At 55.7% G+C, this 26730-nt stretch overlaps 3 protein-coding genes across 3 annotated transcripts; 1 reads left to right on the forward strand and 2 right to left on the reverse strand.

Annotated features, from left to right (window-relative positions):
- Window positions 1-189: 189 nt before the first annotated feature.
- On the forward strand, window positions 190-16438 carry MAP3K10 (mitogen-activated protein kinase kinase kinase 10; the record flags this gene model as incomplete). The annotated part of the gene is made up of 10 exons (XM_082862845.1): window positions 190-1339; window positions 5498-5678; window positions 8554-8702; window positions 9182-9357; window positions 10185-10431; window positions 11950-12066; window positions 13887-14064; window positions 14164-14276; window positions 14651-15331; window positions 16116-16438. Exons 1-10 carry the CDS (start codon window positions 658-660, stop codon window positions 16436-16438), a joined length of 2847 nt encoding a protein of 948 aa, XP_082718971.1. The 5' UTR covers window positions 190-657.
- Window positions 16439-16989: 551 nt separating this feature from the next.
- On the reverse strand, window positions 16990-19143 carry TTC9B (tetratricopeptide repeat domain 9B; the record flags this gene model as incomplete). The annotated part of the gene is made up of 3 exons (XM_082863151.1): window positions 16990-17099; window positions 17975-18157; window positions 18723-19143. The coding sequence occupies 3 exons, from the start codon at window positions 19141-19143 to the stop codon at window positions 16990-16992; spliced, it is 714 nt and encodes a 237-aa protein (XP_082719277.1).
- A 2491-nt stretch (window positions 19144-21634) lies between these two features.
- CCNP (cyclin P) lies at window positions 21635-25944 on the reverse strand. The gene is made up of 7 exons (XM_082862004.1): window positions 25873-25944; window positions 25596-25793; window positions 24073-24162; window positions 23839-23994; window positions 22858-23016; window positions 22617-22768; window positions 21635-21859 (listed from the first exon to the last, which is right to left on the reverse strand). Exons 1-7 carry the CDS (start codon window positions 25876-25878, stop codon window positions 21694-21696), a joined length of 927 nt encoding a protein of 308 aa, XP_082718130.1. The 5' UTR covers window positions 25879-25944; the 3' UTR covers window positions 21635-21693.
- Window positions 25945-26730: the final 786 nt, after the last annotated feature.

Raw genomic sequence — 26730 nt, forward strand, 5'->3', positions numbered from 1 at the left:
CCGACCAGGAAGTCGCGCTGCCGGAGACTACAACTCCCAGGCGGCACCGCGGCGCGGCGGCAGCGTGCACGTCACTCAGGCACTGCCTGCGGCCCCGGGAAGCGGCGCGGGCGGGGGCAGGGGCTGGGGCCGACCGGGAGCCCGATGCTGAGGATGGGGGCCGCCCGGCCGCCCCGCGCGTGAGGAGGCCGAGGGGCGCGCCACCCCGTCCGGGGGGGGGGCTCCGCCAGCCCCGCCCGCCCGGCGATCGTGGCCCGGGATGCGGAGCCGGGGGCCGCCGGTGGAGCTGCGCGGGGTGAGAGGCGCGGGGAAGGGGGCTGCCTGCTTCCCTCACCCTCGTCCCCCACCGGCGGACCCCGGCAGGAATTCGGCAGCCGCGCGGCCAGGCCTTCTTAGCGCCCTGACGTTTAGGGGGGAGAGGTGAACCCGCCGCCCTTCCCCCACCCCACCCTGCCTGGACAGCTGAATCAGAGGGGACAACCCTGCCCTTTTAAAGAGGCTTTTTCTTGCTCCTGCGGAGGGCCCCCCAGCTATGGCCCCCAGGAGCCCCCAAGAACCCGCAGGGACTGCCCCCCATCCTGGCCGCCGGGGCCCGCCCTCTGCATCCCGCGGGCAGCCTGTGTGAAGCGGCCTCCCGCAGCCCCTGGCCCCACCCCCATGGAGGAGGAGGAGTTGGGGGCGGCCAAGGAGTGGGGCACGACCCCCGCGGGGCCCGTCTGGACCGCAGTGTTCGACTACGAGGCGGCGGGCGAGGAGGAGCTGACCCTGCGGAGGGGCGACCGCGTCCAGGTGCTTTCCCAGGACTGTGCCGTGTCGGGCGACGAGGGCTGGTGGACCGGGCAGCTACCCAGCGGCCGTGTGGGCGTCTTCCCCAGCAACTACGTGGCCCCTGGCACCCCCGCCGCGCCCGCGGACCTCCAGCTGCCCCAGGAGATCCCCTTCCACGAGCTGCAGCTGGAGGAGATGATCGGTGTAGGGGGCTTTGGCAAGGTCTATCGGGCCCTGTGGCATGGCGAGGAGGTGGCGGTCAAGGCCGCCCGGCTGGACCCTGAACGGGACCCAGCAGTGACAGCAGAGCAGGTGCGCCAGGAGGCCCGGCTCTTCGGAGCACTGCAGCACCCCAACATCATTGCCCTCAGGGGCGCCTGCCTCAGCCCCCCACACCTCTGCCTGGTGATGGAGTATGCCAGAGGGGGCGCACTGAGCAGGGTGCTGGCAGGGCGCAGGGTGCCCCCTCACGTGCTGGTCAACTGGGCTGTGCAGGTGGCCCGGGGCATGAACTACCTACACAATGATGCCCCTGTGCCCATCATCCACCGGGACCTCAAGTCCATCAACAGTAAGTGGTGTCCTCCCCAAAAAACTTGCTTCCGTAGAACCTTGTGAGGACAAGCCTAGGTGGCGGGATGGGGACGCCAGAAGACACTGCCTGGGGCAAGAAGGGGCAGCAGTATACCTTCAGGGCCAGGTGAGGCAGTCCTTGCCCCATTAAGAGAGGAAAAGGAGGCCCAGAAAGGTTGAAGGAGTACCTGCCTCCTAGGCTACAGTCACAGTAGCCCAATAAACGTGTATAAATGAACAGTGTGACAGGCCCTGTGCTCCCTGGTGTAAACAGGACAGGTACAGTGCCTGCCCTCATGGCACGCACTGTCCAGCCACGCTGCCAGAGTCCACCAGGCAGAGACAGATGGAACCTGGCCTGGAGTCGGGGTTGCTCAGTCGCAGCGCCATTGACATTTGGGGCCAGATGATTGCAGGGGGCTGTCCTGTGTGATGTAGGTTACTTAGTAGCATCCTTGGCCTCTACCCGCTAGATGCCATTAGCATTCTCCACCCCCCATCCCCCGGTTATGACAACCAAAAATGTCTCCAGACATTGCCGAATGTCCTCTGGAGGGCAGACTAGCCCTCAGTTGAGAACCACTTCCTGGTGTCCTCCTAGGCCTCTGCCCCAGCTAGCCAAGACACACTGGGAAAGATGAGGGAGGAGGAAAAGGGATGCGGCTTATGTAAAAGCATCTAAGCTGTCTGGCCTGTCATAGACTTTCAAAAGTTGATTGGTTGGTTGAATGAGGTCTGGGGCCAGATGGAAGGCAAGGTTCCCCAGAACCTACATCTAGTTCAAGGAGCTTCTCATGATGTCAAATATTAATTGAGCACCTATCAAGTAGAAGGCCAACAGGGACCAAAACAGCCATGGTTTCTGCCCTTACAGCACTCACAGTCATTCCCCGGATATTCATTCATTTCCCGGATATTTCCCGAGCACCTGTTGTGTATTAGGCCCTGTCCTGACCCTTAGGATACAGCAGGGAAAAAAATCCTACCTTCCTGGCTGTCCCGTCCTTCCTCTGCCTCATGTCACTCCCTTTCATTTCTGCATTTATTTGTTCAATTTATTCTTTCGTTTGGTATTTACTGGGCCAAATCATATACTAAGCAAGAGAGATCAGTAGTGAGTGGGGCCAGCATGTTCCCTGCCCTCACGTGATATGTGAGGGTTTTCTCTTTGTCCTCAGCCCTCACATCTCATCTATTTCTGACTCCTGTCAGTTCTACATCTTGAAGTTTGTTTGACCCCCATCCCACTGTTTCATGTTCGTTGCTAGGCCTCACCACCACCAACTGCAAGCCCCTAGAATAGAGGGACAGAGTCTTCCTTACCTGACAGGCCTGGCATTCATACACTCAACAGATAGATAGCTACCGAGTGCCCGGGGTGCGCCAAGCCCTGCACCAGCCCCAGAGAATTGAGCAAGACAGACTGATGGTCCCCATCTCCATTGATGCTGATGCTCTGACTCCTGAAATGCTGGGTAAATGGAGGCAGGACTGCCAACACACTCCTCTTGAAGGCTGGGGTCCCTTCTCAGCCCTGCCTCACCCCTGCTGATTCACAGCCTGCAGGTGGGGTATCAGGACATGCTCCCACGCCCCCAAGTTTTTCTGTAGCCAATGCCACTTGGACAAAGGGTTGGTGGGGCTCTTAGGCCAGGGCTTCCTGCTTGGGCAATGGAACTGCTCCATGCCTGAGACAGAGGAAACAGGGCCTCCACAGTACAGCTTCCCCCATTCAGCCTCCCCTGAGGAGATCCTCATCTGACGCCATTCATTCATTGTTTTATTCAACTAATAATTCTGAAGCAGAATTAAGTGTACTAGGCACTGTCCTGGGCTCTGGGATTACAGATGTGAACAAGACAAGACAGATGTGAATGAGGCAAGAACCCCCCCATAGAAGTTATAGTCTAGTGAACAAAAATAGGTGGTTGATATTTAAATAGATAACAAAATTTCAAAGAGTTTCAAGGACTCTGAAGGAAACAAAGTGGATTAAGGATGGGGCAGAGGGAGCTCTTTAGATCAGAGCTCCAGGAAGGCAACACTTGAGCAGAGACCTGAACCCAGAGGACCCAGCTTTACAAAGATCTAGGCATGGCAAAGGTCCTGAGGTGGGGATGAAGCTGCCTTGTTGGAGAAATAGCAAGGAGACCGAAGAGGTCAGAAGAGCAGGAGGGAGGCAGAGGTGGAAGGAAGTGAGGTCATAAAAGTAGATGGGCCAGATCCCAGTAACCTTGGGGGCCACCGTGAGTGCTTTGGATATTTTATTCAATGTAGTAGAAGCCATTAGAGGGTCTTAAGCAGGGGTAGCATAATCAGATAAATACTTTTTAAAGTGAATTGATTTAGGCCCAGCCTGGGAGAGGCAGAAATAAAGTGTAAGACCATGGGGTGTTCCCTCTGTCACAGGGTCACTCCACAAACAGGAAAGTTGGTGACTCGAGAAGGGAGAACTTCTGGGAGGTAGAGTCACATGCTAGAGAGTCTCGAGAGGCTTCCAGGAGGAGGTGACATTTGAGTTGGGTTTTAAAGAAGGAACAAGATTACTAACAGTGTTACCTTGGGCAGTGGTCTGAGCTCTCTAAAACTTAGTCTCTTCATCTGCCAAATGGGTATGACAGCAGAATTGCCTCATTGTTATGATGATTGGAGAAGTAGCCAGGAATGGCCAAAGATAAAGGTGGAGACATAAGGAACAGTTATGGCAACATCACACACTAATAAAGAGAGCTGATGCTTTTAGAGGGCCTACTATTGCTTCAGGAAATAATTCTTTACTACAACCCTAGAAGGCCAATGCCATTATCATCTCCATTTAACAGAGAAGAAATCGTAGTGTTAAAAATAAAGTAAATAAGATTATGCAACGAATAAGTGGCAGAGCTGGGATTCAAACCCAGGCAGGATACTACTGTACACTACCTTCTGTTTGACAGAAGGTAGTAGAATATCACGGCAGTTAAGAGATTGGACTCTGATGACAGATCTAGTTTGGGTCTTTGCCCCACCATTTTCTCTTTTTTTTAGCCACACTGTGCGCCTTGCGCGATCTCAGTTCCCCAACCCGGGATTGAACCCGGCCCACAACAGTGAAAGCCCGGAATCCTAACCGCTAGGCCACCCGCGAACTCCCCCCACCATTTTTTAGCTGTGTGATCTCGGCCAAGTGACTTCATCTCTCTGAGCCTCAGTTTGCTAGTCAATAAAGTGGGTTGCTTGCTAGTTAATTTGTATAAAGGGCTTAGCACAGTGCCTGTCATATAATAGGCTCCTAATAAACACTAGCCATGGTTGTTATTGTTGTTAGTAATAACCCTAGACAGCAAGTAAGTTGGAACCATTCAGTATGCTTGAGGGATATATCAGTCAGATTTTTGTCATAATAATGCTGTGTAACAACCCTCCCACCCTCCCTGAACTTGGTGTCTTAAAACTCAGTGTCCTTTATTACTGCTTATACATTTGCAGGCCTGATGGAGGGTAAACTGGTTTAGGCAGGGCTCAGCTGGAAAGGCTTTGCTCCGAGTATCTCTCATGTTCCTTGGACCAGCAGGCTAGCCGAGGCATGTTCTCATAGTGATGGCAGAAGGGCAAGAGGGCAAGCAGACATGAGAGGCCTGGGCTTGGAACTAGCATTCTGTCCCTTCTGCCTCATTTTATCAGACAAAGCAAGTCATACGGCCAACCCAGAGTAAAGGATGTGGAGATACAAAGAGTGTGACACAGAAAGGAGCAGAATTGGGGCCATGAATGCAGCTACCCACAGCAGGTGACAAAAAGGAAAGGAAAACCATCCCCTTCTGCTTATGGTTTGTAGTTGTCACTTCTGCGGTGGTTGGGAATTCAAGGCCTGGACCAAGGAGAACCAAGGCCGTGGCCATCGACATTTCACTGAGCTCCCCTGAGCCCAAGTTGGAGTCAGGAGGCCAGTGAACTCAGGAGAAGCTCCCCAACGCCTCGTGGGAGCCTGAGGCAGGGATTAGACCATCAGGAAAGCGTCCATGGTCTTCGAGGCCAGGAAAGGAGCTGCTGCAGAGGGGGGCGACCCCAGGCGGCAGGGAAAGAACAAGTAGGAGATTCCAGTTGAGGCGGGGGCAGGACACACGGGGCTGCAGCCAGCAGGTCTGGGGTGACCCACCTTTCTTCCTACCCACAGTCCTTATTCTGGAGGCCATCGAGAACCACAACCTCGCAGATACGGTGCTCAAAATCACAGACTTCGGCCTCGCCCGTGAGTGGCACAAGACCACCAAAATGAGCGCTGCGGGGACTTACGCCTGGATGGCTCCGGAGGTTATCCGTCTCTCCCTGTTCTCCAAAAGCAGTGACGTCTGGAGGTGCTGACGGTGGGACAGGGGAGGCCTCCTGGGAAGGGAGGAGGGAGGAAGGGGGAAACGGCAGAGTGGGAGGGACGGTCTGCCACTGCAGCGGGGATCCGAGTCTGGCAAAGGGGCCCGCCAGCAAGGCCAGACCATCAGACAAGCACAAAAGCAGGCGGCTGCTCTGCCAGCAGAAGTGGCAGCTGAGGAGGACTTGGATTACGTTTGAAAATTCCAGGAGTATAAAGATAGGTGGTCAGCACCAAAGACCCCTCAAACACCATCCGTTACTCTGCCCCCATTCATCAAACAGGAAATTGAGACCTTTGAAGGTAACCATTCATTCATTCATTCATCCATCCAACTGCACTGGGAGCTAGGGATACAGCAGTATAGAAAAACAGACCCATTTCCTGCCCACGGGAATAATACATACCTCAGAAGCTAAAAAAGCCTGTTTTTAAGTTGAAATTATAAAAATAATTTTTAAAAGGTAGTAAGTTAATCCACCAGAAAAGTACTAGACAGTGTTACGAGCTAGGAGGTTGATTGAAAGGCACTCTGAGGGCTGGAGGTGACTTTGGGAAAGGCTTTTCTGAGAAGTGGTACTTGAGCTGAGTTCTGAATGACAAGGAGCCGATCGTGCAAAGTTTAGGAGAAGAGGCTTTCCAGGAAGAGGAAACAGCTTCCACAAAGGAGGAACTGAGGTGAGAACGAGCATGGTGTGTTCCAGAAAGGAACATGTGGCTGGAGCAGAGCAGGCAAGGAGGAGAGTAGTAGGAAGTGATGGAGGAGGGAGAGCCGGAGGGCCTTGCAGGTGAGGGAGTAGATCCAGGTTTATTCTAAGTGCACTGGAAAGCCATTAGAGGCATTTGTGAATGACATGATCTGATTTAACATCGCAAAGGCTCCCTCGCCTGATGGATTGTAGGGGACAGGAGTTGGGGCGGGAGGCCAGTGAGGAGGCAGTTCATTGCCTGCGAGACCTGGTGACAGCAGAAAATTAACCTTCTACTTGCGGTGGGCAGACAAACCAAGATCATTCCCCGGCTGAGGCTCCAGATAGACCAAGCTTGCAAAGTCATGGTATTGGGGCAAACAGATAAGACAGGAATTCTCAACTAGAGCAGCGCAGCCCTTTGGGGGGAAGTTTAGTCTTGCTTCACATAAGGCATTCATTTATGGTCCCAAACATTTATAGGAGCCATATTTCAGTGGCAAGGAACAGAAAACCCAAAATAAGAACAAGACGGATGTTTTTGCTGTCATGTAAAAGCCCATGGCTTTTACACGGTCTAGTACCCCCAGCATTAGGGATTGAGTCCTAAATTAGGGTTTTTTACTGTGGTGTCATTGACACTGGGCAGGATAATTCTTCCTTGTGTGGTACTGTCCTGTACCTTTCAGGATGTTAAGTATCCATGATTCCCAGCCACCAAATGTCAGTAGCACTCCCCAGTCATTGTGACAATCAAAACATCCCCACAGGTTTCCAGAGACGTGGGAGAGGCTGTGAGGGGAGGGTCTGGCCCCCTCCAGTTACAAGCCACTGTTACTTTTCTCCACCTTGTGTAGCCTCCATTCCCAAGTCCACTTCATGGTCCAAAATGGCTGCTTGAGCTCCAGATTTTATGTCTATATTCCAACCAGGAGGAAGGAGAAAAGAGGAAAGGGGACCCCTTCCCTTTAAGGACACTTCCTGGAAGTTAGTTGCACACTACACACTCTTCTATATCCCACTGGCCAGAACCGTTGCCATATGGGCACACTTAGATGCAAAGGAGGATGGAAAATTATTTCAGGCAGCATTTGCCCAGCTCAAATTTACCAGTGCTGTCACTGAGAGGAGGGGACGCTGTCAGCTGCATGAGGGCAGGGATGGTGTCTATCTTATTCCAGTACCTGGAACAATGCCTGGCACACAGCAGACATTTAATAAGTGTATGTTGAATGAATGCATGGAACGGGGGAGCACGGGGATCTACTACGTGTTGGGCACTGCATGAAACAGGGGTCAGGATCCAGAAGGAGAACAGTTTACTGGAGAAGATGGACACGCAGGTGATCGTAGCACAGTGATGCAGCTCTGGAATTATGTAGCCATTAAGGACGCTGTCGTGGGCATCAGACAGACCTAAGTCTCAGTGTGGCTCCATCACTTATGAGCAGTGTGACTTTAAGCAAACAGCTTAACCTCTCTCTGCCTGCACCTGCTCATTGGATAAAATGAGGGTCATTCCAGTGCCTTCTGCCTTACAGGACTGTTGTGAGGCCTCGAGCAGTGCTGGCCTGGAGTAAGTGCTTTATAAATATTAAATAGTGTTAACTTGTTTTTAGAGGTAAGTGCAGAGGGTTCTATGGAAACATAGTGAAGGGGCTTCCAACCCTGCTTTGGAGGCTGTGGAATCAAGGAAGGCTTCCAGGTAGAGGGGGCACCTGAGTTGTGACTTAAAGGACCGTTAGGCAAAGGAAAGGGTGTTCTCGACCAAGGGAACAGCATGTGCAAAGGCCAGAGGTTAGGAAGAACAGCGTTTGTTCAACTGTTCAGCATGGCTGCAAGATGAAGCTGGGAGTGGTACGGGGCTGAGAGTGTTTAGAGGCAAGGCTGCAGGGGTCATCAAGATCAGAGCTAAGAAGGGTGGATTTGCTCAGTGGGCATGGGGAACCCACCGAAGGTTTTCAGGCAGAAGAGAGGCAGAGCAAAGGAGAGACATCAGAGAACCAACCCCACCAGATCAGGCCGATAGGGGTCAAATCAGGTTCTTGCAGCCTCATTGGCCAGGGCTGGCTGCTGGGGGGAGGAAGGCCCACCATGGGACTGGAGGCAGGGCTGGGGTGTAGGTGGGGATTAGGGTGGGCTGTGGCATCACCCCTCCCTCTCCCCCACCTGCAGCTTCGGAGTACTGCTCTGGGAGCTACTGACGGGTGAGGTCCCCTACCGTGAAATCGACGCCTTGGCCGTGGCATATGGTGTGGCTATGAACAAGCTGACTCTGCCCATTCCCTCCACATGCCCCGAGCCCTTTGCCCGCCTACTGGAGGGTGAGCCAGGGCCCCGTGGAGAGGGTAGGCTCAGCTAGGGGTGGCAGGGGCCCTCAGGCCCAGACCTCACTCTTTCACACCCATCCATACCTTTGGGCCCAGGAGTGAGGGACAAGGGGCTGGAACCATGGGACCATGAACAGTCTCCCCCACAGTTGGCTCCGTGGCCTCCAGACCTGTGTTCTGGCTAGGCCCACAGCTCTTGAGGGCAACCTGTTAGGACTCACTGGCCCTGGGATTCCTCCCTGATCCTCGATTCTACCACCAGTCAGGGAACAGGTCCCTGCCGTTTCTCTCCCCAGAGTTTCACCAAGTGAAACATTGCCAGGAATTTGGCTTTGAATTCCTTCCCCTGGGCTCCATGGGAGCTGTTTGTCCACAGTCCCGTAAAGTCCTGCCTCCACTGAGCAGGCCGATGCCCCAGAGCATGGCCACTGACATTTCCACTCCCACTGCTGTCCTCTCCACCCCCACCCCAGAATGCTGGGACCCAGACCCCCACGGGCGGCCAGATTTTGGCAGCATCTTGAAGCAACTTGAAGTCATCGAACAGTCAGCCCTGTTCCAGATGCCGCTGGAGTCTTTCCACTCACTGCAGGAAGACTGGAAGCTGGAGATTCAACACATGTTCGATGACCTCCGGACCAAGGAGAAGGTGAAGGCAGGAGGCAAGGTGGGAGGGATGGAGCAAGATCCCTGAGTTCTGATGCCTTGGATGGGGCAGAGTCCCTTCCCCTGAGCCCAGGGGTCTTTGGGTCCATGCATGGCCAAGGGAGCCTTTTTTGCGTATTAAGAGAAGACAGCCTCCTGTTGGAAGGTTGATTAAAAAAAGGCACCCTCAGGGGCTTCCCTGGTGGCGCAGTGGTTGAGAGTCCGCCTGCCGATGCAGGGGACACAGGTTCGTGCCCCAGTCTGGGAAGATCCCACATGCCGCGGAGCGGCTGGGCCCGTGAGCCATGGCCACTGAGCCTGCGTGTCCGGAGCCTGTGCTCCGCAACGAGAGACCACAACAGTGAGAGGCCCGCATACCGCAAAAAAAAAAAAAAAAAAGGCACCGTGCACTGAAGTACTTACAAGTGACACTGCATGAGGTCTGGGACTGGCTTTAAAATCCTACAGCAAAAATGGGGAGAGAGGAGAGAAGGAAGGTGATACATGAAAAAAGATTTGCAAAGTATAGAAAATTATTGAAGTTGGATGATGGGCACACTTTTTTCTCCTTTTGTGGATGTTTTCCAAATTGAAGACTTAAAAAATCAAAGAGGAAGGAAAAAAGAAAAGCCACCCCTTTCTTTGAGCTAAGACAGTCCCCTGCCCTGGCACCCAGCCTGGCTAGTGAAGTGTAAGTTGGATTGTGCCCCCCGTTTGCCCCACAGCAGGACAGCCCTGAGCAGGACACCAACCAGACCCAGCAGCCCTGGAGCCATCCCCAGGGGCAGAGTAGCTAAGCTCCTAGCCCCAAGCCCCTCATCTCCTCTCCAGGAGCTCCGTAGCCGTGAGGAGGAGCTGCTGCGGGCGGCGCAGGAGCAGCGGTTCCAGGAAGAGCAGCTGCGGCGGCGCGAGCAGGAGCTGGCCGAGCGCGAGATGGACATCGTGGAGCGGGAGCTGCACCTGCTCATGTGCCAGCTGAGCCAGGAGAAGCCCAGGGTCCGCAGACGCAGGGGCAACTTCAAGCGCAGCCGCCTGCTCAAGCTGCGAGAAGGCAGCAGCCACATCAGCCTGCCCTCCGGTACCCGCCCACGTCCCCTGAGCATCCCCGAGAGGCCTCTGAGAACATCCCTGACCTGGGGCTTATCTCTTCCTTTTATTTATTTATTTTTAAACTTTTTTATTGCTAAATATATCACACATTAGTAGAATCTCTCCCATGAAAGCAGGGAGAACCTACAGCCACCCCATATGCCTCCACACGCCCTGTCCAAACACATCCCCCTGCCGCTCCCTAAGAGTAACCCCTGTCTTGACTTTTAGGGCAATCACTTCCTTACTTTTCCTTATAGTTTTATCTCCCAGCAATTTGTTTAATATCTTTTAATATTTGTTTAATACCTTTTTTTCCTCCTTGCCAATAATTGGTTGAGGAACTGCATCATTTATCCTGTAGCATTTCCCACAGTCTGATTTTGCTGCTTGCATCTCCCTGGTATCTTTTAACATGTCGCTCTGTCCCCTGAATTTCCTATAAACTGGTATTAGGTTAAACCATGTGAAACTGCTGACGTTCAGCCATTTTTGACCTACAGAAACAGAAGTTTCACATGGCTCAACCTAATAGTTGGATCTCAGGGCTTAATCAGTTTCAAGTTCAGGTTTGATTTTTTTTTTTTTTTTAAATATTGCTTCCTAGGTAACATCAGAAGGCACATCATACTGATTTTTCTCTCTTTGTTACAAGAGATGTTACAAGCCCTAAAGCAGTGCCTAGAATAGCACCAGCCAACAGAAATATAATGCAAGCCACATGTGTAATTTTACATTTTCTAGTAGCCATATGAAAAAGGGGAAAAAACAGGTGAAATTAACTTTAATATATTTTGTTTAGCCAAATATACCCAAAATGTTGTAGTTTCACGTGTAGTCAGTACAAGAAAAGTTGTTAATGAGATATTTTAGCTTCTTGTTTTCACACTAAATCTTTGAAATCCAGGGTGTATTTTATATTTACAGTGCATCTCAATCTGGGCTCTAAATTTTCATCAAAAAATCTTGAGCTGTATTTAGATTTCATAAAATGTACAGTTGAAAAGGCAGATCCACATACCAAAGTTGTTCCAAACATGCCTAAATGTTTCCGATGACTGAACTGAGGGTCTGTTTTGAAAGGTAAACTTGAATTACTTACAATTAAATAAAGGTAGAACTCTCCAGTTCCTCAGCTGCACAAGCCACATTTCAAGCGCTCACTTGCCGTGTGTGGCTAATGACCACCATATTGGACACTCAGGCCTAGATCCTCAGGGCAGCAGCTCTCAGACCCGAGTGTGCATCAGAGGTAACTGGGGGGCTCTTACACCGCAGCTAGATCGCTGCACCTCCCCCCCACAGTTCCTGATTAAGGGAGGGCCCAAGAATCTGCATTTCCAAGAGGTTTCCACTTGACGTTGATGCTGCTGGTCTGGGAACACACTTTGAGAACCACCGCGTGAAGGAATACAAAATGGTAGCATTCCTTCTATCCTTCTACAAAGGGAACCGCTCTTTGGCTACCCATGGAACCGTGTGCTTAGGGAAGTCTTTCTTTTCGCAGGCTTTGAACATAAGATCACAGTCCAGGCCTCTCCAACCCTGGACAAACGGAAAGGATCAGATGGGGTCAGCCCGCCCGCAAGCCCCAGCATCATCCCCCGGCTGAGGGCCATTCGCCGTGAGTATCTCCCAAGGCCCTGACCAGTCAGTCAGTGAACAGACTTCGCTGAGCACATACCTTGTACCAACCCAGAGCAACACCAGGGGACCAGGTGGGCAGGGTCCCCTCCCTCATTCTCATGAGGGGAAACAGACAACAAGTAAACAAGCTGGTGAGCAGGATAATTTCCTGTAGTGATAAGCGCTATAAAGGAAACCAGGGAAGGGAATAAAACAGAAGAGTTGCTGTTTTGAAATCACAAGGAAGGCCTGTCAGAGAAGCTGAGGTTTGCGCAGGGACCTGCAATGGTAAGGAGGAGTGACACACGCAGAGATCTGAAGGAACAGCACCCCTGGCAGAGGGAACAGCAAAGACGAAGGCCCAGAGGCAGGAACAAGCATGGTGTGTTTATCAGCTGGGAAGGCCAACTTGGCCGGAGTAGGATGGATGGGAGAGACAGCACTAGGCTTATGGTCAAGGGTTCAGCAGGGGAGGATCACACTGGGCCTTAAGAGCTGGGATAAGGAATCTGGATTTTATTTTAAATGAGACGGGGGAGTCTCTGGAGGGCTGTGAGCAAGGCAGTGATGTGGTAAAATTAATCTTTTCCCTCTGGCCACCGTGAGGAGTAGGGATTGGAGGACAGCAGGAGTCAAGGTGGGAGACAAGTGAGACGAGGGGGCTGGGCCAGGGCGGGGGCCTTGAAGAGGGGAGAGGGCGAGTCAGCTACATGGCAGAGGTACAGTTGTCAGGGTTTGCTGATGAGTTGAAGGGTACCCGGCCGGCTCCCCCGTCTGTTCTGCCCCATCATTCACCCCTGGCCTCGCCCCACACACCCCCCCACACACACACTTCTGTTTGGGCACCTGCTTTGTACCAGGCCCCAGAGGTCATTCTCCTGGGGGGATGCAAAGACAAATAATGACCAAACAGTGAGTCAGGACTAGCATCGGGGTACGTTCAACATGTGATAGGAACAGAGGAGAGAGAGCGACTGACGCTGCAGGGAACAAGTCTGCTCCAGAACACTCCACAGGGCCTCAGCATCTGCTGTTCCCTCTGCCTGAAAGGCTCCTCTCCCTTGTATCAGCCTGACTCGCTCCCTCACCTCCTTCAAGTCTTTGCTCATATTCCTCCTCCTCACACATGAGACCTTCCCTCACTCCCCAAACCCCTTACCTGCTTTATGTTTCCCACAGCGCTTATCACCTCCTAGCCCCCTACCCAGGTGATGTACCTAGTGTGACTCTTGTTGATCGTCTGTCTTCACCCACTAAAACGCAAACTCCTCAGGGCAGGGACTTTTTTTTTTTTTTAATATTTATTTATTTATTTGACTGCACCAGGTCTTAGTTGTGGCATGCAGGATCTTCGTTGCCCCGTGTGGGATCTTTAGTTGCAGCATGTGGGCTCTAGTTCCCTGACAAGGGATTGAACCCGGGCCCCCTGCAGTGGGAGTGCGGAGTCTTAGCCACTGGACCACCAGGGAAGTCCCCAGGGCAGGGACTTTTGTCTGCTTTGACCACTGCTGTCTTCTCAGGACCTGCCACGGGCTTGGCACATAGCACGTGCTAGTAAACCTTTGGGAATGAATGGATGGCTGAAAGGTATAGGCTGTGAGAAGTGACGGGTGATGAAACTGAGGAAGCTGGACGTCGTCCTGACAGCAGTGGGGAGCTATGGAAGGATGTAGAGCAGGGGAGGGTCATGATTGGAGTTGGAGTCCAAGCTCCCTTGGGCTTCCAGGTGGAGGGTGGGACCAAGGGGAGAAGAGTAAGGCTGGGAGCTCAGCGGGGACAGACTAAGACCCACTAACCAAGTGGCTTCTCTCGGCCCAGTGACTCCTGTGGATGGTGGTGGAGGTAGCAGCAGTGGCAGCAGCAGTGGTGGCAGTGGGACGTGGGGCCGCAACAGTGGACCCCCAAAGAAGGAAGAACTGGTTGGGGGCAAGAAGAAGGGCCGGACCTGGGGGCCCAGCTCCACGCTGCAGAAGGAGCGGGCTGGAGGAGAGGAGAGGTATTGGCTACATGGAGCCCATCCCACACCCTGTGCCTCTTCCCCAGGCCCTTGGCAGCCAGGAGGCCTATAACCCCCCATCTTTGGTGACCCCTGCAGGCTGAAGGCCCTGGGAGAAGGAAGCAAACAGTGGTCATCAAGTGCCCCCAACCTGGGCAAATCCCCCAAACACACTCCCATCACCCCAGGCTTTGCTAGCCTCAATGAGATGGGTAAGAGGGTGAGGGTGCCTTTAAAAGGGAGGGGGAAGGAATATTCCCTGGCAAAGGGGACCGTAACCCAAGACCAAGGGGTGACCATTCCCCAGGGCTGCAAGGAGGGAGCCGGATTTCACTGGGCTGGAGGGTAGGACACATACCTGGGATGGGAGCAGCCGGTCCCTGGGGTGTGGGGATCGTTCCCCGGAGGAGGGGTTTTGAGGGGAGAAATAGTCGAGAACCACGCTTAGTGGGCCTTGGTGCTCTTGTTGGAGGGGTCATTTCATTGGGGCAACCCCTTGCCTCCAGATCCGAGGGGGGTGGGCCGAGGGGCCAGGCGCCTAGAGTTAAGTGAGTCGAGTCCAGTGACGGCCCTCTCCCGGTTGCAGAGGAGTTCGCGGAGGCGGACGGAGGCAGCAGCGTGCCCCCCTCGCCCTACACCACCCCGTCCTACCTCACGGTGCCGCTGCCCAGCCAGCCCTCCCCCGGGGCGCGGGCGCCGTGGGAGCCAACGCCGCCCGCCCGGCCCGGGCACGGCTCCCGGCGGCGCTGCGAGCTCGCGCTGCTGGGCTGCGCCACGCTGCTGGGCGCCGTGGGCCTGGGCGCCGACGTGGCCGAGGTGCGCTCGGTCAACGGCGAGGAGCCGCGGAGCTGGCTCGATGGCCTCTTCTTCCCCCGCGGCGGCCGCTTCCCGCGGGGCCTCAGCCCACCCGGGCGCTCCCCGAGCCGCCGCGATGACGCGGCCCCCGGCCCGGGCCTGGCGCCCTCGGCCACCCTCGTGTCGCTGTCGTCCGTGTCCGACTGCAACTCCACGCGTTCGCTGCTGCGCTCCGACAGCGACGAGGCCGCGCCGGCCGCGCCCTCCCCGCCGCCCTCCCCACCCGCACCCGCGCCCAGCACAAACCCCCTGGTGGACCTGGAGCTGGAGAGCTTCAAGAAGGACCCCCGCCAGTCACTCACACCCACCCACGTCACGGCCGCGCGCGCTGTGAGCCGCGGGCACCGGAGGACGCCGTCAGACGGGGCGCTGGGGCAGCGGGGGGCGCCCGAGCCCACCGGCCCTGGCCTTGGTGAGTGAGGCTCCACGCACCCACGGCACAGAAAAAGGCCCATCTCCCGTGCCCCCCGCCAGAGCCCTGTGTCCCAGCCCAGCGACGACCCCCTGGATGCTAAGGCATCCTCCCCTGCTTAGCAAGGGGAGGGGGGGGGGGCCTGTGTCCCCATGGCCCCCACTGCTTTGTGAGGCATTGTGAGTCCCTGGGTAATTGAGACGCAGGGTGCAGTAGGGCTGGCAAACTCTAATGCCTACAGGGGCCAGGCAGGTGACATTAATGGCAACAACAATTACTAGAGGTAATACCCATGTGCTATGCCCTGTTCTATATAGTTTACTAACTCACAATGATTAGAACAGATAGGAGCTAAGGGCTTCCTATCAGGCACTGTGCTACTTGTTCTACAATTACTGTTACCATTTTATTTAATCCTCACCTATGGAGCAAGGTGCTGTCATCCCCATTCACAGACAGCAACATGCCTGAGGAGTCTCTGTGGGTCTTTGTGAACCTGGCCCAGTGTCAGAGAGGTGCGAGGGATGAGGGCTTTGTCTAGAGTAGCAGCAAGGAAATGGGCTCTGAAAGATAAAGGACTGTGCCCAGAGTTGCACCCAGATGATTGAGCAGTTGCGGGGCGGGGGTGGCTAGGTAAAGGTCCAAACCCTGCTGGAAAGTGGGCCCAACAAAATCAGCAGATTTTTCAAGAGAAGTCAAATTCCAATTTCATGCAAATGCTCCTGGCTTTTAAACACCACCCTCTGGCCCACGCCACTCACCTCATCTGATCCTCTCTTACCAGGCCCTCGAGATCCTCTGGACTTCCCCCGCCTGCCCGACCCCCAGGGCCTGTTTCCCACCCGCCGTCAGCCCCCCGAGTTCCCTGGCCGTCCCACCACCCTGACCTTCGCCCCACGACCCCGGCCAGCTGCCAGCCGTCCCCGCCTGGACCCCTGGAAACTGGTCTCCTTTGGCCAGACACTCAGCATCTCTCCTCCCAGCAGGCCGGACACTCCGGAGAGCCCCGGGCCCCCCAGCATGCAGCCCACGCTGCTTGACATGGACATGGAGGGGCAGAGCCAGGACAGCACAGTGCCCCTGTGTGGGGCCCACGGCTCCTTCTGAGGCCTGCCCGCCACCGCCCGCCTGGGCAGCCATGAATGTAGCGCCCCAGGCCCCGCCCCAGCCCACCGTGCCACAAGGCAGGGGAGGCCCTGGGCAGGATACTCACTCTATTTATTGGGGAAGGGGGGGAGGGAGGGCAATTAATTTATTCCTTTGTACCCGGGGGTGGGGGGGCCCTGTGCCTGCCCTGCGGTGGGGGGGAGGGTGGGCAGGGATACTCAGGGACAGGGCATGATGGGGGATTCGGCACAAAACGCAGCATTAAAGGTAACCCCTGCCCCCTACCACGCTTGGCTGTGTGTCCTTCCCTGTGCCGGGCCCTGATCCTAGATCGTGCCCAGTGGGACACCACCCCCCCCCCCATGCTCCCAAGGCCTCGCTGGATCTCCGAGGTCCAGGCCCATGTCCCCACCCGGGCCCCCGCAAGAACACCACACGGAGAGGTTATGGTCACCAGCGACAAGTGCTTTACCAGCAAACACATGAGTCAGGGGAAGTTACATGGTGAGGTGGGGGGCAGTGGGGGTAGGGACGGTCCCCCCAAGTTGGCCTCAGCCAGTGACACCCCGGGACGCGGCCCCAGCCCCACTGTCTTCCCGCTGGAGGCTGCAACGGTTCATCTTCAGCTGAGTCAGCTGGATGTAGCGCAGGACGTTGGTGTCTGCAGGGGAGGTGGGCAGGGCATTATCTGCGTGTCCCGGGGCAGCAGGTGACATCTGCACCACCTCGGCTCACACTTCATGGTCCCCGGCCTTCGGCGGCCCACCCCGCCACGGCTGGTAGAGCCAGAGCCCTTCTCCCAAAGCCCCAACCGAGCAGGCAGAGCAGGGCGTGTCACACGTCCACACTTCTGCATCTGCTGTGCCCTCTGCCAGGAATGCCTCTTCTCAGAGACTCCTGTCACACTTCTTACCCTCCAGTGATAACTGTAAGAAGCCTGTTCCCTCCAAACCGCTCAGCAGGAAAACTCATCTTGCCCCTGCTCCCACACCCTGTGCCATGCACCTGCTATGCTCCCTCTTCAGTGGCCCCTAATACAGAACTGACTATTGTGTCTGCCGCCACCCCACCGCACACACACCCTATGACCTCCCACAGGGCAAGGAACAAGCCTCCAGCTCTGCCAACCCCGCCCCCTGCCAATCTCCTGGCACTGCCGGGAAACAGGTGAAAGAATAGGTGAGTGTGTGAACAGGTTAGTGAGCAGATGAATTAATTCAGGGGGAGGGGAAAATGGCGATGGGGGAGGGGGTTGTGAGTGGCCAGGGAAGTGGCTGAGTAGGTAAATGGGAAGCAGCAGGACGGGCTCAGGACGGAACAGATGAGAGGTGGTTGGGTGAACGCCAGAGGAACGAGGGGTGAGTGGGCGCGAACGAACGGCAGGTGAGTGGAGGAGTGGGTGTGCAAGGAGTAGATGGGTGGAGGCCGGACGTGGGGTGAGGGGTACAGCATTCATTGAAGCAGCTCTGCCCTGATCCTCCTGCCCTTGTTTCCTCCTCTCTAGCCCCTTTCCCTGCTCCCTCCCCGCCCCCTCACCTGTGGGCTCGCGGCTGCGGGCCTCCTGCAGGTAGCGCAAAGCACGTGCATAGTCGCCCAGGTGGTAGAAGGCAATGCCGGCGCGGTAGGTCGCCTTGAAGTTGCCCTGCTGCTTCTCCAGCACCTTGAGACAGTACTCGCGCACCCGCTCGTAGTTCACCAGCTCCGACTGCAGCAGGCAGGCTGCGGGGGCACCACGACCGACACTCGCAGAGCCTGTCGACACCCCAGGCCTCACCTGACCGCGAGGAGCCTGGCCTTCAGGCTGCGGAGGACCCCTTCCCTTTCCCATGGCTGAACCCGGCCTAAGGGATTGCTCAGGCCACCGGGGGCCGCCAAGCTTCTGACCAATCAAGACAGAATCGATCTGCACCGCCGCTAGAAGGCGCGAAAAACACAGACAGGGGCTCACAGGTGCTTAGCTGGGAGGTGTCTGTAGGGGAGAGTACTAAGGGTGATCTCAGAGGTGAGGGACGGGTCCTTGAATGGCTCATCCAAGGTAGGTTTTTCTCACCTGAGGTTCGCAGGTCGCAGCCCAAAGCCCATTTCCTGCATCCCAGCTCCTTCCATTCCCTGTGGTCCCCTAGACTCCCAACCCCTCTTCCTGATCAAGTTCTGAGGTCTCCCACCACAGACCCCAGCCCTAGCCCCTTGAAGCCTCCAGCCGCCCCCCCAAGGCTTGACTAGTGCCTCTCACGTCCCACCCCTCTCACATATGCACCCTCTGCGCTCCCCGACGGCCCCGTACCAGTGAGAGAGTCATAACATTCCACCTCCGTGTTCTCCACCAGGCGCCGCTGCTCCTCGCTGAGGCGGGCTGGCCCTTGGCTGGTGGCGGGCCCGGGGGCGGGGGCGGGAGCGGGCAGGCCTCCAGGGCGGGCCCCCTGCGCCGCCTTCAGTTGCAGCAGTGCCCGATGATACTTGCCGATGGCTTCCCGGAACTTCTTCTCTCGGTAGCAGCGCTGACCCTCCGCCTTAAACGCCACGGCGGCCCGCAGGCTGCTGTCGAGAGCCGCACCCAGGCCCCCCGACGGCTCTGGGGCAGGACTGGACCGAGCCGACCCATGGCGGGGGCTGGGGCCCGGCGGGGAAAGGGCGGGAGGCGGGCACGGCGGAGGCTCCGGGGCAGCGCTGAGCATCAGCACCGGGGACAGCGCGCCGCGCTGCATTGTGGGAAACTCCTGCGGCCGCCGCTGCAGCTACCGCATCGCCCCCCCGCGGGGCTGGTCCCCATTCTTTCTCCGCCCCCGCACCTCCGGTAGCCGACTCCGGCTGCCCCCTATGGGTCTAGAGAAACCCCTCAAGACTTCCCCACTGTCTCCTTCAAATCCCTTCTTCGCACTCCCCTTACCCTCCCAATCCTCCTGCTTGCTCTCCTCTCTCATGCCCAAAGCTCCTAAACCTTTCTAGAAGGAAAGAACAAGTCTGGGAGAAAGAGCAGGAAGATAACAACCTCGTGGAAGGATGGTTTTCAGACCGCTAGGCATTTGGCATATTGGATAAGAACACAGGCTATGGATGCAAGCTGCCCAGATTCAAATACCTGCTTATTTTCTCACTAGTTGTATGACTTAGATAAATCACCTGAATTACCTGGAACTCTGTATCCTCATCAGTAACATGGGACTATGATAGCAACTTTGGAACCCATTCATTTATCTATGCAACAAACAAATATTCACTGATATCTTTCTGTGCCCAACTCTGGGGCTGCGTGATGCTGGGACATAGCAGGGACTGAGAGAGCCTCAGATTCTACCCTCACTGGGTCCCTAGGGAAGTGGGGGAGACAGACCAATGACCAGACAGTGGCAGCCCAGAGTGGGCTAGCCTGGGAAGTACAGGCAGGGGGGTCGGGGCTGGGACGCGGGAAGCACAACAGGCTCTGACGGCCCAGAGGAGGTACCCAGCATAGGCTGAGGTGGTGAGTGAAGACTTCCTGGAAGAGGGGAGAACTCGATGAACAAGAGAGATCTGCTTCTTGCCCTTATCGAGCTCACTGTCTGGGTAGGAAAACCAGTGGGAAAGCAGTCAAGTGACAGCCCAGAGTGAGGAACACAATAATAAAAGAGTGTAGAGAAGGAAATACATGAGAGGCTTTCGAGAGAAAAACTGAGGGTGAATGATTGTCCTTCAACACTCCTTAGCCGCTTACTCAGGGGTGGGACCTTGGCCAAGCTCCTTGGTCTTCCTCCACCTTCCTTCTGTGTAACAGGGAGGTAACAAGTGAGCTTACTTCAGAGTAGCTGTAGGAACTGAATTATATTATGCAGGTAAAGCACAGGGCCTGGTACAGTAATGGGCAAATAACAGCCAGTGTTTCTTATCGTCCATGAGACTGAGATATGTGGTCGTAAGTGCCTGACGCTGAGTCGGCATCCACATATAGTTGTTGAATAAATGAGTAACTACGTATTAGCACCATTACCCGCCCCCCTCCCCCCCACACACACCCAAGACCCTAGCTGGAGTCTCATTCCCAAGCACCAAGCCGGCATTTCCACTGTCCCCTCCCCCTCCCACTGCACATCCTTCCCCCGGAGGTCCCATGGCAGTTCCCACCCAACAGGCCCAAACCTGAACATGACACCTTTCATCCCAACTGCAGTATCTGCTTCTATATTTTATTGTACTTTGCTGAGTCTCTCCCTGATCCCCAATCCTCCAAACCTGAACACCTCAGTGGTGAAAACTTCCTCCTCTCTGCACCTCCAAACCCAGGCTTGGTTAAGAGTCTAATATTCCCGAGATTGGATTCCAGAACAGCATTGGTCACCTTTCTGCACCTCGGGCATGTTTTTGTTTTAATTAAAAACTTGGAAACCCACTGATTCATAACAATTATTTTCTGAACGCCTACCAAATGGCTAGGTGCTAGGGGCTCGGTAGAAACAGGGGACAACTGTACCTCACAATCCTGCTAGGATGCAATGCTAGCACATTCGCAACACCTACTAAGTGTCAGACACGGTCCTAAAGCTTTAGGTTTATGTTAACTCACGTCCTCATCACACCACCAAGAGGTCGGTATTATATTATACCTAACGACACTGTGGCACTTCAGAGGTTAAGTAAATCACATCCCATTTAACAAACTCTTGCCATCAAAGGCCCATACTATCACAAACTGATGACCCTCACAGGCCAGTATATGTAATGTGTTAGATTTGTGCAACCGTTAAAAATATTGAATTAGTTGCCAGCATTAGAAGAGCAGAGATATTTATGGAATCACAGATTTTCAGCTTCCTTCGTGAACAAAATCTGAAAATCTGGCAACATCAAGGTAGCTAGCATTCCTCATGACTAGGACAGGCATTCTCAGTTTCTCACAGTCGCCATTGCTCCTAGCTTCTCCCCAACCCGAAGACCGAGTTTCCTTCGCTTGCATTGCGATTTTCCTCTCAGCATCCCTAACTCCCGCAAGCGTTTGCGTTAGGGATCCCCGTTTTGTCCCGCTCAGCGGTGCTTGCGGCAGCCCGCCACTGCCCCCTGGCGGCGGAGTCCAGAATTCGCATCGCGTCTCCCAGCAGCCATTAAGGGACTTGGTGAGAACATCCAATCAGATGGGTGAGAAGCCCGGGAAGTGACCAATCAAAAGCGACAGAGGGGCCAGAATTCGACCACTGAGGATAGAGAGCGCTCGGAATAAAAAACTCTTTTATTGAAGTGGGAGACAGACGCACAAAGAGAGTCTTTTTTTGCTGGGGTCTCGGGGCTCAGGGAGGCCCGGCCGGGGCGTGGCGGAGCAGGCGGGCGGCGACGAGGCTGGTGCCCTGGCGTTGGGGCCGCGCGTACTTGAGGAAGATGGCGGCGAGGCCGGGCGCAGGGCCTCGGAGCGCGGCGCGGACCATGCACGGCTCGACCGGGCCCAGCTCCGCCCGGCTGCGGCGGAGAGACGGAGAAACAGAGATGAGGCAGGGGTAGCGGGGAATAGGAGACGACCTGTCCTCGGAGCTTGGGGCTCGAGGCTGAGAAGACAAGCTGACTTGGGTCCCCGAGGACTTCTCAGGAGTTCTCTCGAGGTCGGACACGCGGTCCATCATCTAGAGTGACTGGAGGGCGCTGACGAGGGGCGGACCCCCTATTTTTCCCTCAGAGCGCGGCTATGGGAGAGCCAGGACCCGCGGAGAGGGAAGGACTGGGGCTGAGGCTGGGCGGACAGACATCCAGCTCTACCCTAGGGCACGGGCTGGAGGAAAAGATGATTCACCCTGCCCCGCGGTGGCGTGGTTAACAAGGAGATGAGGGACTCCAGCAGCTAAGGGGACACCAATTCGTGGCCAGGAAGGGAGCTAAGGGACTCGAGGCTGGCAGACCTCTCGTTCTCAACCCTGGAACGCAGTTAGAGCATCTTCTGGGCCTGAGGAGATCCTATTTTTCACCCTGGGGCAAGGTTAAGGGCCCCCACATCTGAACAAACACCCCAGTCTCTCAGACACCCCCAGAGAAAAGCAAATGGGACCCCCCAGACGAGGCAGACACCCCATTCTCTCTCGCACCCAGCAAACAAGTCTAGCCCCACCCCAGCCCCCAGCCCCCCGCACACATACCTAATTGTCTCACATTCTCTGAGACGGGAAAGACGGCGACCAAGAAGGGTAGGCCCTGAAGCCACAGAGAACCTCCGCCGCGGCCATACCTGTAAAGCGCCGGCTCGGGCCCGGAACCCGCCCCGTGGAGCACCCGGTGTGCCAGGCTCAGTGCTGCAGCGGCACGGCGACCCGGCTCCCATCCTGCTGCCTCGGCCTCCAGCAGAGACAGCTCCAGGAAGTAAGTGGCAAGTAGCAACACCTGCCATTGTGGCGGGGAGCAATCAAGTCACGCCCCTTCCCTGCAGGCCACGCCCCTAGCCGCGCAGGTCACGCCCCTGCCCCGCGCACCTGGGGGCCGCTCCGGGCCAGCGCAGCAAGCAGCCCGAGGCAAAGTAGCGGGCCCGGGTGGTGCAGCCGGAAATCCAAGCGGCTCAGGATGCGGCGCTCCGCGCACAGAAGCTCGGCCCGCGAGAAGGAGCCATCGCCCAGGAGGCAGAGGGAGGCGGGCTGGGAATTGGGGGGAAAGAGGTGGAGGAATCTTGAACCCCGGCTCGTTAGTCCCTGCCCTTGAGCTCCTGGGATCGGTTCAGTCCCTGTGCTGGACCTCAGTTTCCTGGTCTGTAAAATGGGGCCATTGATTTGTTGTCTGGAAATCGTGGGAAGCAGAGGCTTCAGAGTCAGATAGACTTGGTTCCCGAGCTCAAACCTTACCATTTACTCTCTGTGTGACATGGACATCCACTGAAGCTCTCTAAGATTCAGTTTCTTCATCCATAAAACGGAGATGTTACTCCCTACTTCACCAGGCACTTCTGATACGGCACTGAGTTTATGCATGTTAACTATAACTACTCAAGAAGGACTATAGGGGCTTCCCTGGTGGCGCAGTGGTTGACAGTCCGCCTGCCGATGCGGGGGACACGGCTTCGTGCCCCGGTCCGGGAGGATCCCACATGCCGCGGAGCGGCTGGGCCCGTGAGCCATGGCCGCTGAGCCTGCGCGTCCGGAGCCTGTGCTCCGCAATGGGAGAGGCCACAACAGTGAGAGGCCCGCGTACCGCAAAAAAAAAAAAAAAAAAAAAAAGGACTATAACTACTCTAACTATTCAAGACTGAGTTCAAGTCCCAAATGTGCCTTTGGGCAAATGTCTTCCTCTCTCTGGGCCTCAGTCTCTTCCTCTGTTAAAGGGACACACTGGTAGCCTCTACCACAGGCAGACATGCTGGGATTCCAAGAGTAGGTAAAGTGCTCGCTTGGCACACAGTAGGCATTTAATCTGTGATGCGGCGAGGAAGGGCTCCACCCTCCCAAGCCCCGCCCCGGGAGTACCTCTGGAAGCACGCACTCTTCCATTTTGCACGCCACGAACAGGCAGGCCACGCCCAGCAGCTGCAGGCGGTGTAGGCGCACTCGGCCCGCGCCTAGGTAGGAATCGAGCAGGTGCACGGCCAGGTAGAGCGTGTCCCCCGCCAGGCCCAGGTACTCCTGGGGAGAGGCGCAGGTAATCACCATGGTTCTAGGATGCTACGCAGGCCCAGCCCTTTCTCCCTCCCCATTACGTACGTGAACCTGCACTAGCCAGTCCACCACTAGCGCGCGCATCTCCGGGGTCACGGTGCGGGGCAGCGCCCTCCGGGGCAGCGCGCGGCACACCTGGGGTCGGGCAGGAACGGCCTCACTCTCCTCACCTGTGCCTCGGCTTCTCTCCCGGTCTCCAGCCCTGGGTGCAGCAATCTCCTCGCACCAGTTGGATGTCCCGAGTGCCACACACAAACTGGCTTCCGACGTCCCCTCCGAATATGCTTTTCCGTGTCCCCATCTAGAACCCTGGACGCCTCACTTTCCATCTCTCCAGTCTAGCCCCCATGGCCACAGGACTTCCTGAGCATCTCCTCCCGGGTTCCCAGACTCCAATCTTAGTCACCAAGCCTCAACCCATCCTCCTCAGAGCACCCAGAGGGTCTTTCTAAAGTATAAATCTGACCAAGGAACTCCCCTGCTTAAAACCCTTCCTTGGCTTTCAGTACCCTTAGGAGAAAATCCCAATTGCTCTCAGACTCTCTCAGGCCCTGCTCCAACATCACCTCTTCCCTCTCTCCCCTCACAACCCACACTCCTGCTCCAGCGTTCTTTTGGCCCTAGACTATGCCAAGCTCATTCGTACCTCAGGACCTTTGCACTTATGTACCGGCCATTCCCTCCAGCTGAAATGGTCATTCCCCACTCCTTGCATTGCTGACTTCTCGGTCATTCCAGTCTCAGCTAAAATTTCCCTGACTTTTTCTATACTTTTCCTTGCATGCCATCATCTCTATCTCATTGCTTTATTTTCTTCATAGTATTTCAGTCTGGAGATACCCTGTGTTTCCTTGAATGTTTTGTCTTTTTGCCCCACTAGACTGCTGGCACCACGAGGGCAGGGATTTCTGTTCAGATCACAGCTGTGTCTTGGTTCCTAACAGAGACCCTGACCCAGGAGAGATGCTCACAAGATGTTTGTTAAATAAACACATCCCTTCAGTATTTCTTCTGGCAGTGCCTGTCTCAGACAGTTAACTGTGGACCACCGTGGCCTGTGTTTGGTTTTTGTGGCCCTTCTGAAATTATCACCCGCATTTGTTTGTCTCCCCACAGTGAGGACAGACTATCTCATGTTGTCCATCGCAGCATCCCCAGTGCCTAGAACATGCTCAGAAACATTTGTTATAACTCGCTAAATAGTTGGTAAGTGAGTAAATGTGAGGGACAAGTACGAGAGGTTATGCAATACCAAAGGAGGGGCTGCAGACAGCCTGGGGAAGATGGGAAAGGGCATTCCCGGCAGTGGAAACCACACAGGTAACAGTGCGAGAGAAAAGCCAAGTTGTGGATGGCAGTGGTGTAAAAGCTGCAAAGTCGGGTGGGAAGCGAGGTGAGAGGCTGGCGAGGTGGGAGTTAGGGGATGCTTGCTGAGTGGGCGTTGGGCGAGCGAGTCAGCTTTGGCTTCCTCTAACCCGACAGCCTCTGCCGCCCTCCAGGGATGTGGGCGGCGCCAGAGTTGCCCAAAGCCCGCTGGTCCACGAGTGTCCCGCCCCGGTCCCACTCACCATGACTTCGGCGAAGATATCCCCGGCGTACTCACGTTCTCCCTCCAGCCCCAGCGCGCTCAGAGCCTCCTCCAGCCCCGGCGGCGCGCACGGCCCGGGGGGCCTCTCCGGGCATCCTGGGGAGGCCCTCCTGCCCGCGGGGACGCCGTCGGGGACTGGGGTGCTCCGAGGCTCGGGATCGAGGTGGGCAGTTGGACTCTGCAAGGGAGAGGGGGTGGGGTCAGGGCCTGGAGAAAGGCCCAAGCCAGGAGGTGGGAACCTGGCTCCTGTATCTCACCAGCATCCTTCAGGCTGGAGTCAAGGGCCAAGCCGAACTCCCGCCTCTTCCCGCTGGAGCTGAGGACCCGCGGTGGGCGCTTTAAATGCGCCTGGGCGCATGCGCGCTGAGCACGCCTCACCTGGGCAGGCGCACAGGCAATGGCGAATGCTACGCGGGCTGGCTCTGCACCCTCCAAACCTTCTAGGTCAGACAGCTGGATCAAATCCTCTTCCTGCTACTTACTATATGACTGACGCAGGCCCTCTGAGCCTCACTCTCCTGACCTATAAAGTAAGGATTTGAAAACTTAGCCGACAGAGTTATCCTGAGGAATTTGTAAGATGGTTTAAGTGTCCAGCACAGGGATTAATACAGTTAAAGCTCAAGGCATGGGAGCTATAAAATCACATAACAAATATTAATAGAGGGCCTCTGTCCCCTGTAGTGGGTATTCAGGGATGAGCAAACCACCTGTGGTCGCTGCCTTTACCAAGCCCACACAGCCTACTGTGGAGGTGACCGGCACAAGACCAGCGATCAGTCTGGACTAGTGCAGCGGCCTCTTTACTGCTCTCCCTGTACCCATCCTCTATAGTCTGCTACCCACATGCAGTTGGAAATGACCCTGTGACACCTAATAAGTCAGATCACACTCTGCCTCTCTTCAGAACATGTGGCTCCCATATCCCCCAAGTTGAAAGTCCAAGTGGCCCTATATTAGCTTCCCATCCCAAACACACCTTTGAGCTCATCTCCTACCCCCCTCACTCATTCCTCTCCCACCACACTGGCCTCCTGGCTCATCCTCACCCACACCAGGCACAGTCCTACCTCAGGGCCTTTGCACTGGCTATTCCCTCTGCGTGGAACCTCTTC

The sequence above is a fragment of the Leucopleurus acutus genome (genome assembly GCF_964270905.1).
Source record: "Leucopleurus acutus genome assembly, chromosome: 20".
Lineage (NCBI taxonomy): Eukaryota > Metazoa > Chordata > Mammalia > Artiodactyla > Delphinidae > Leucopleurus > Leucopleurus acutus.

Coding starts and splice junctions, on each gene's coding strand:
- CCNP (XM_082862004.1), bottom strand. Junction 22,769..22,857: donor TGGCCCGGAGCGGCCCCCAG/GTGCGCGGGGCA, acceptor CCACAATGGCAG/GTGTTGCTACTTGCCACTTA. Junction 21,860..22,616: donor CCCGAGCCGGCGCTTTACAG/GTATGGCCGCGG, acceptor TCTCCGCCGCAG/CCGGGCGGAGCTGGGCCCGG.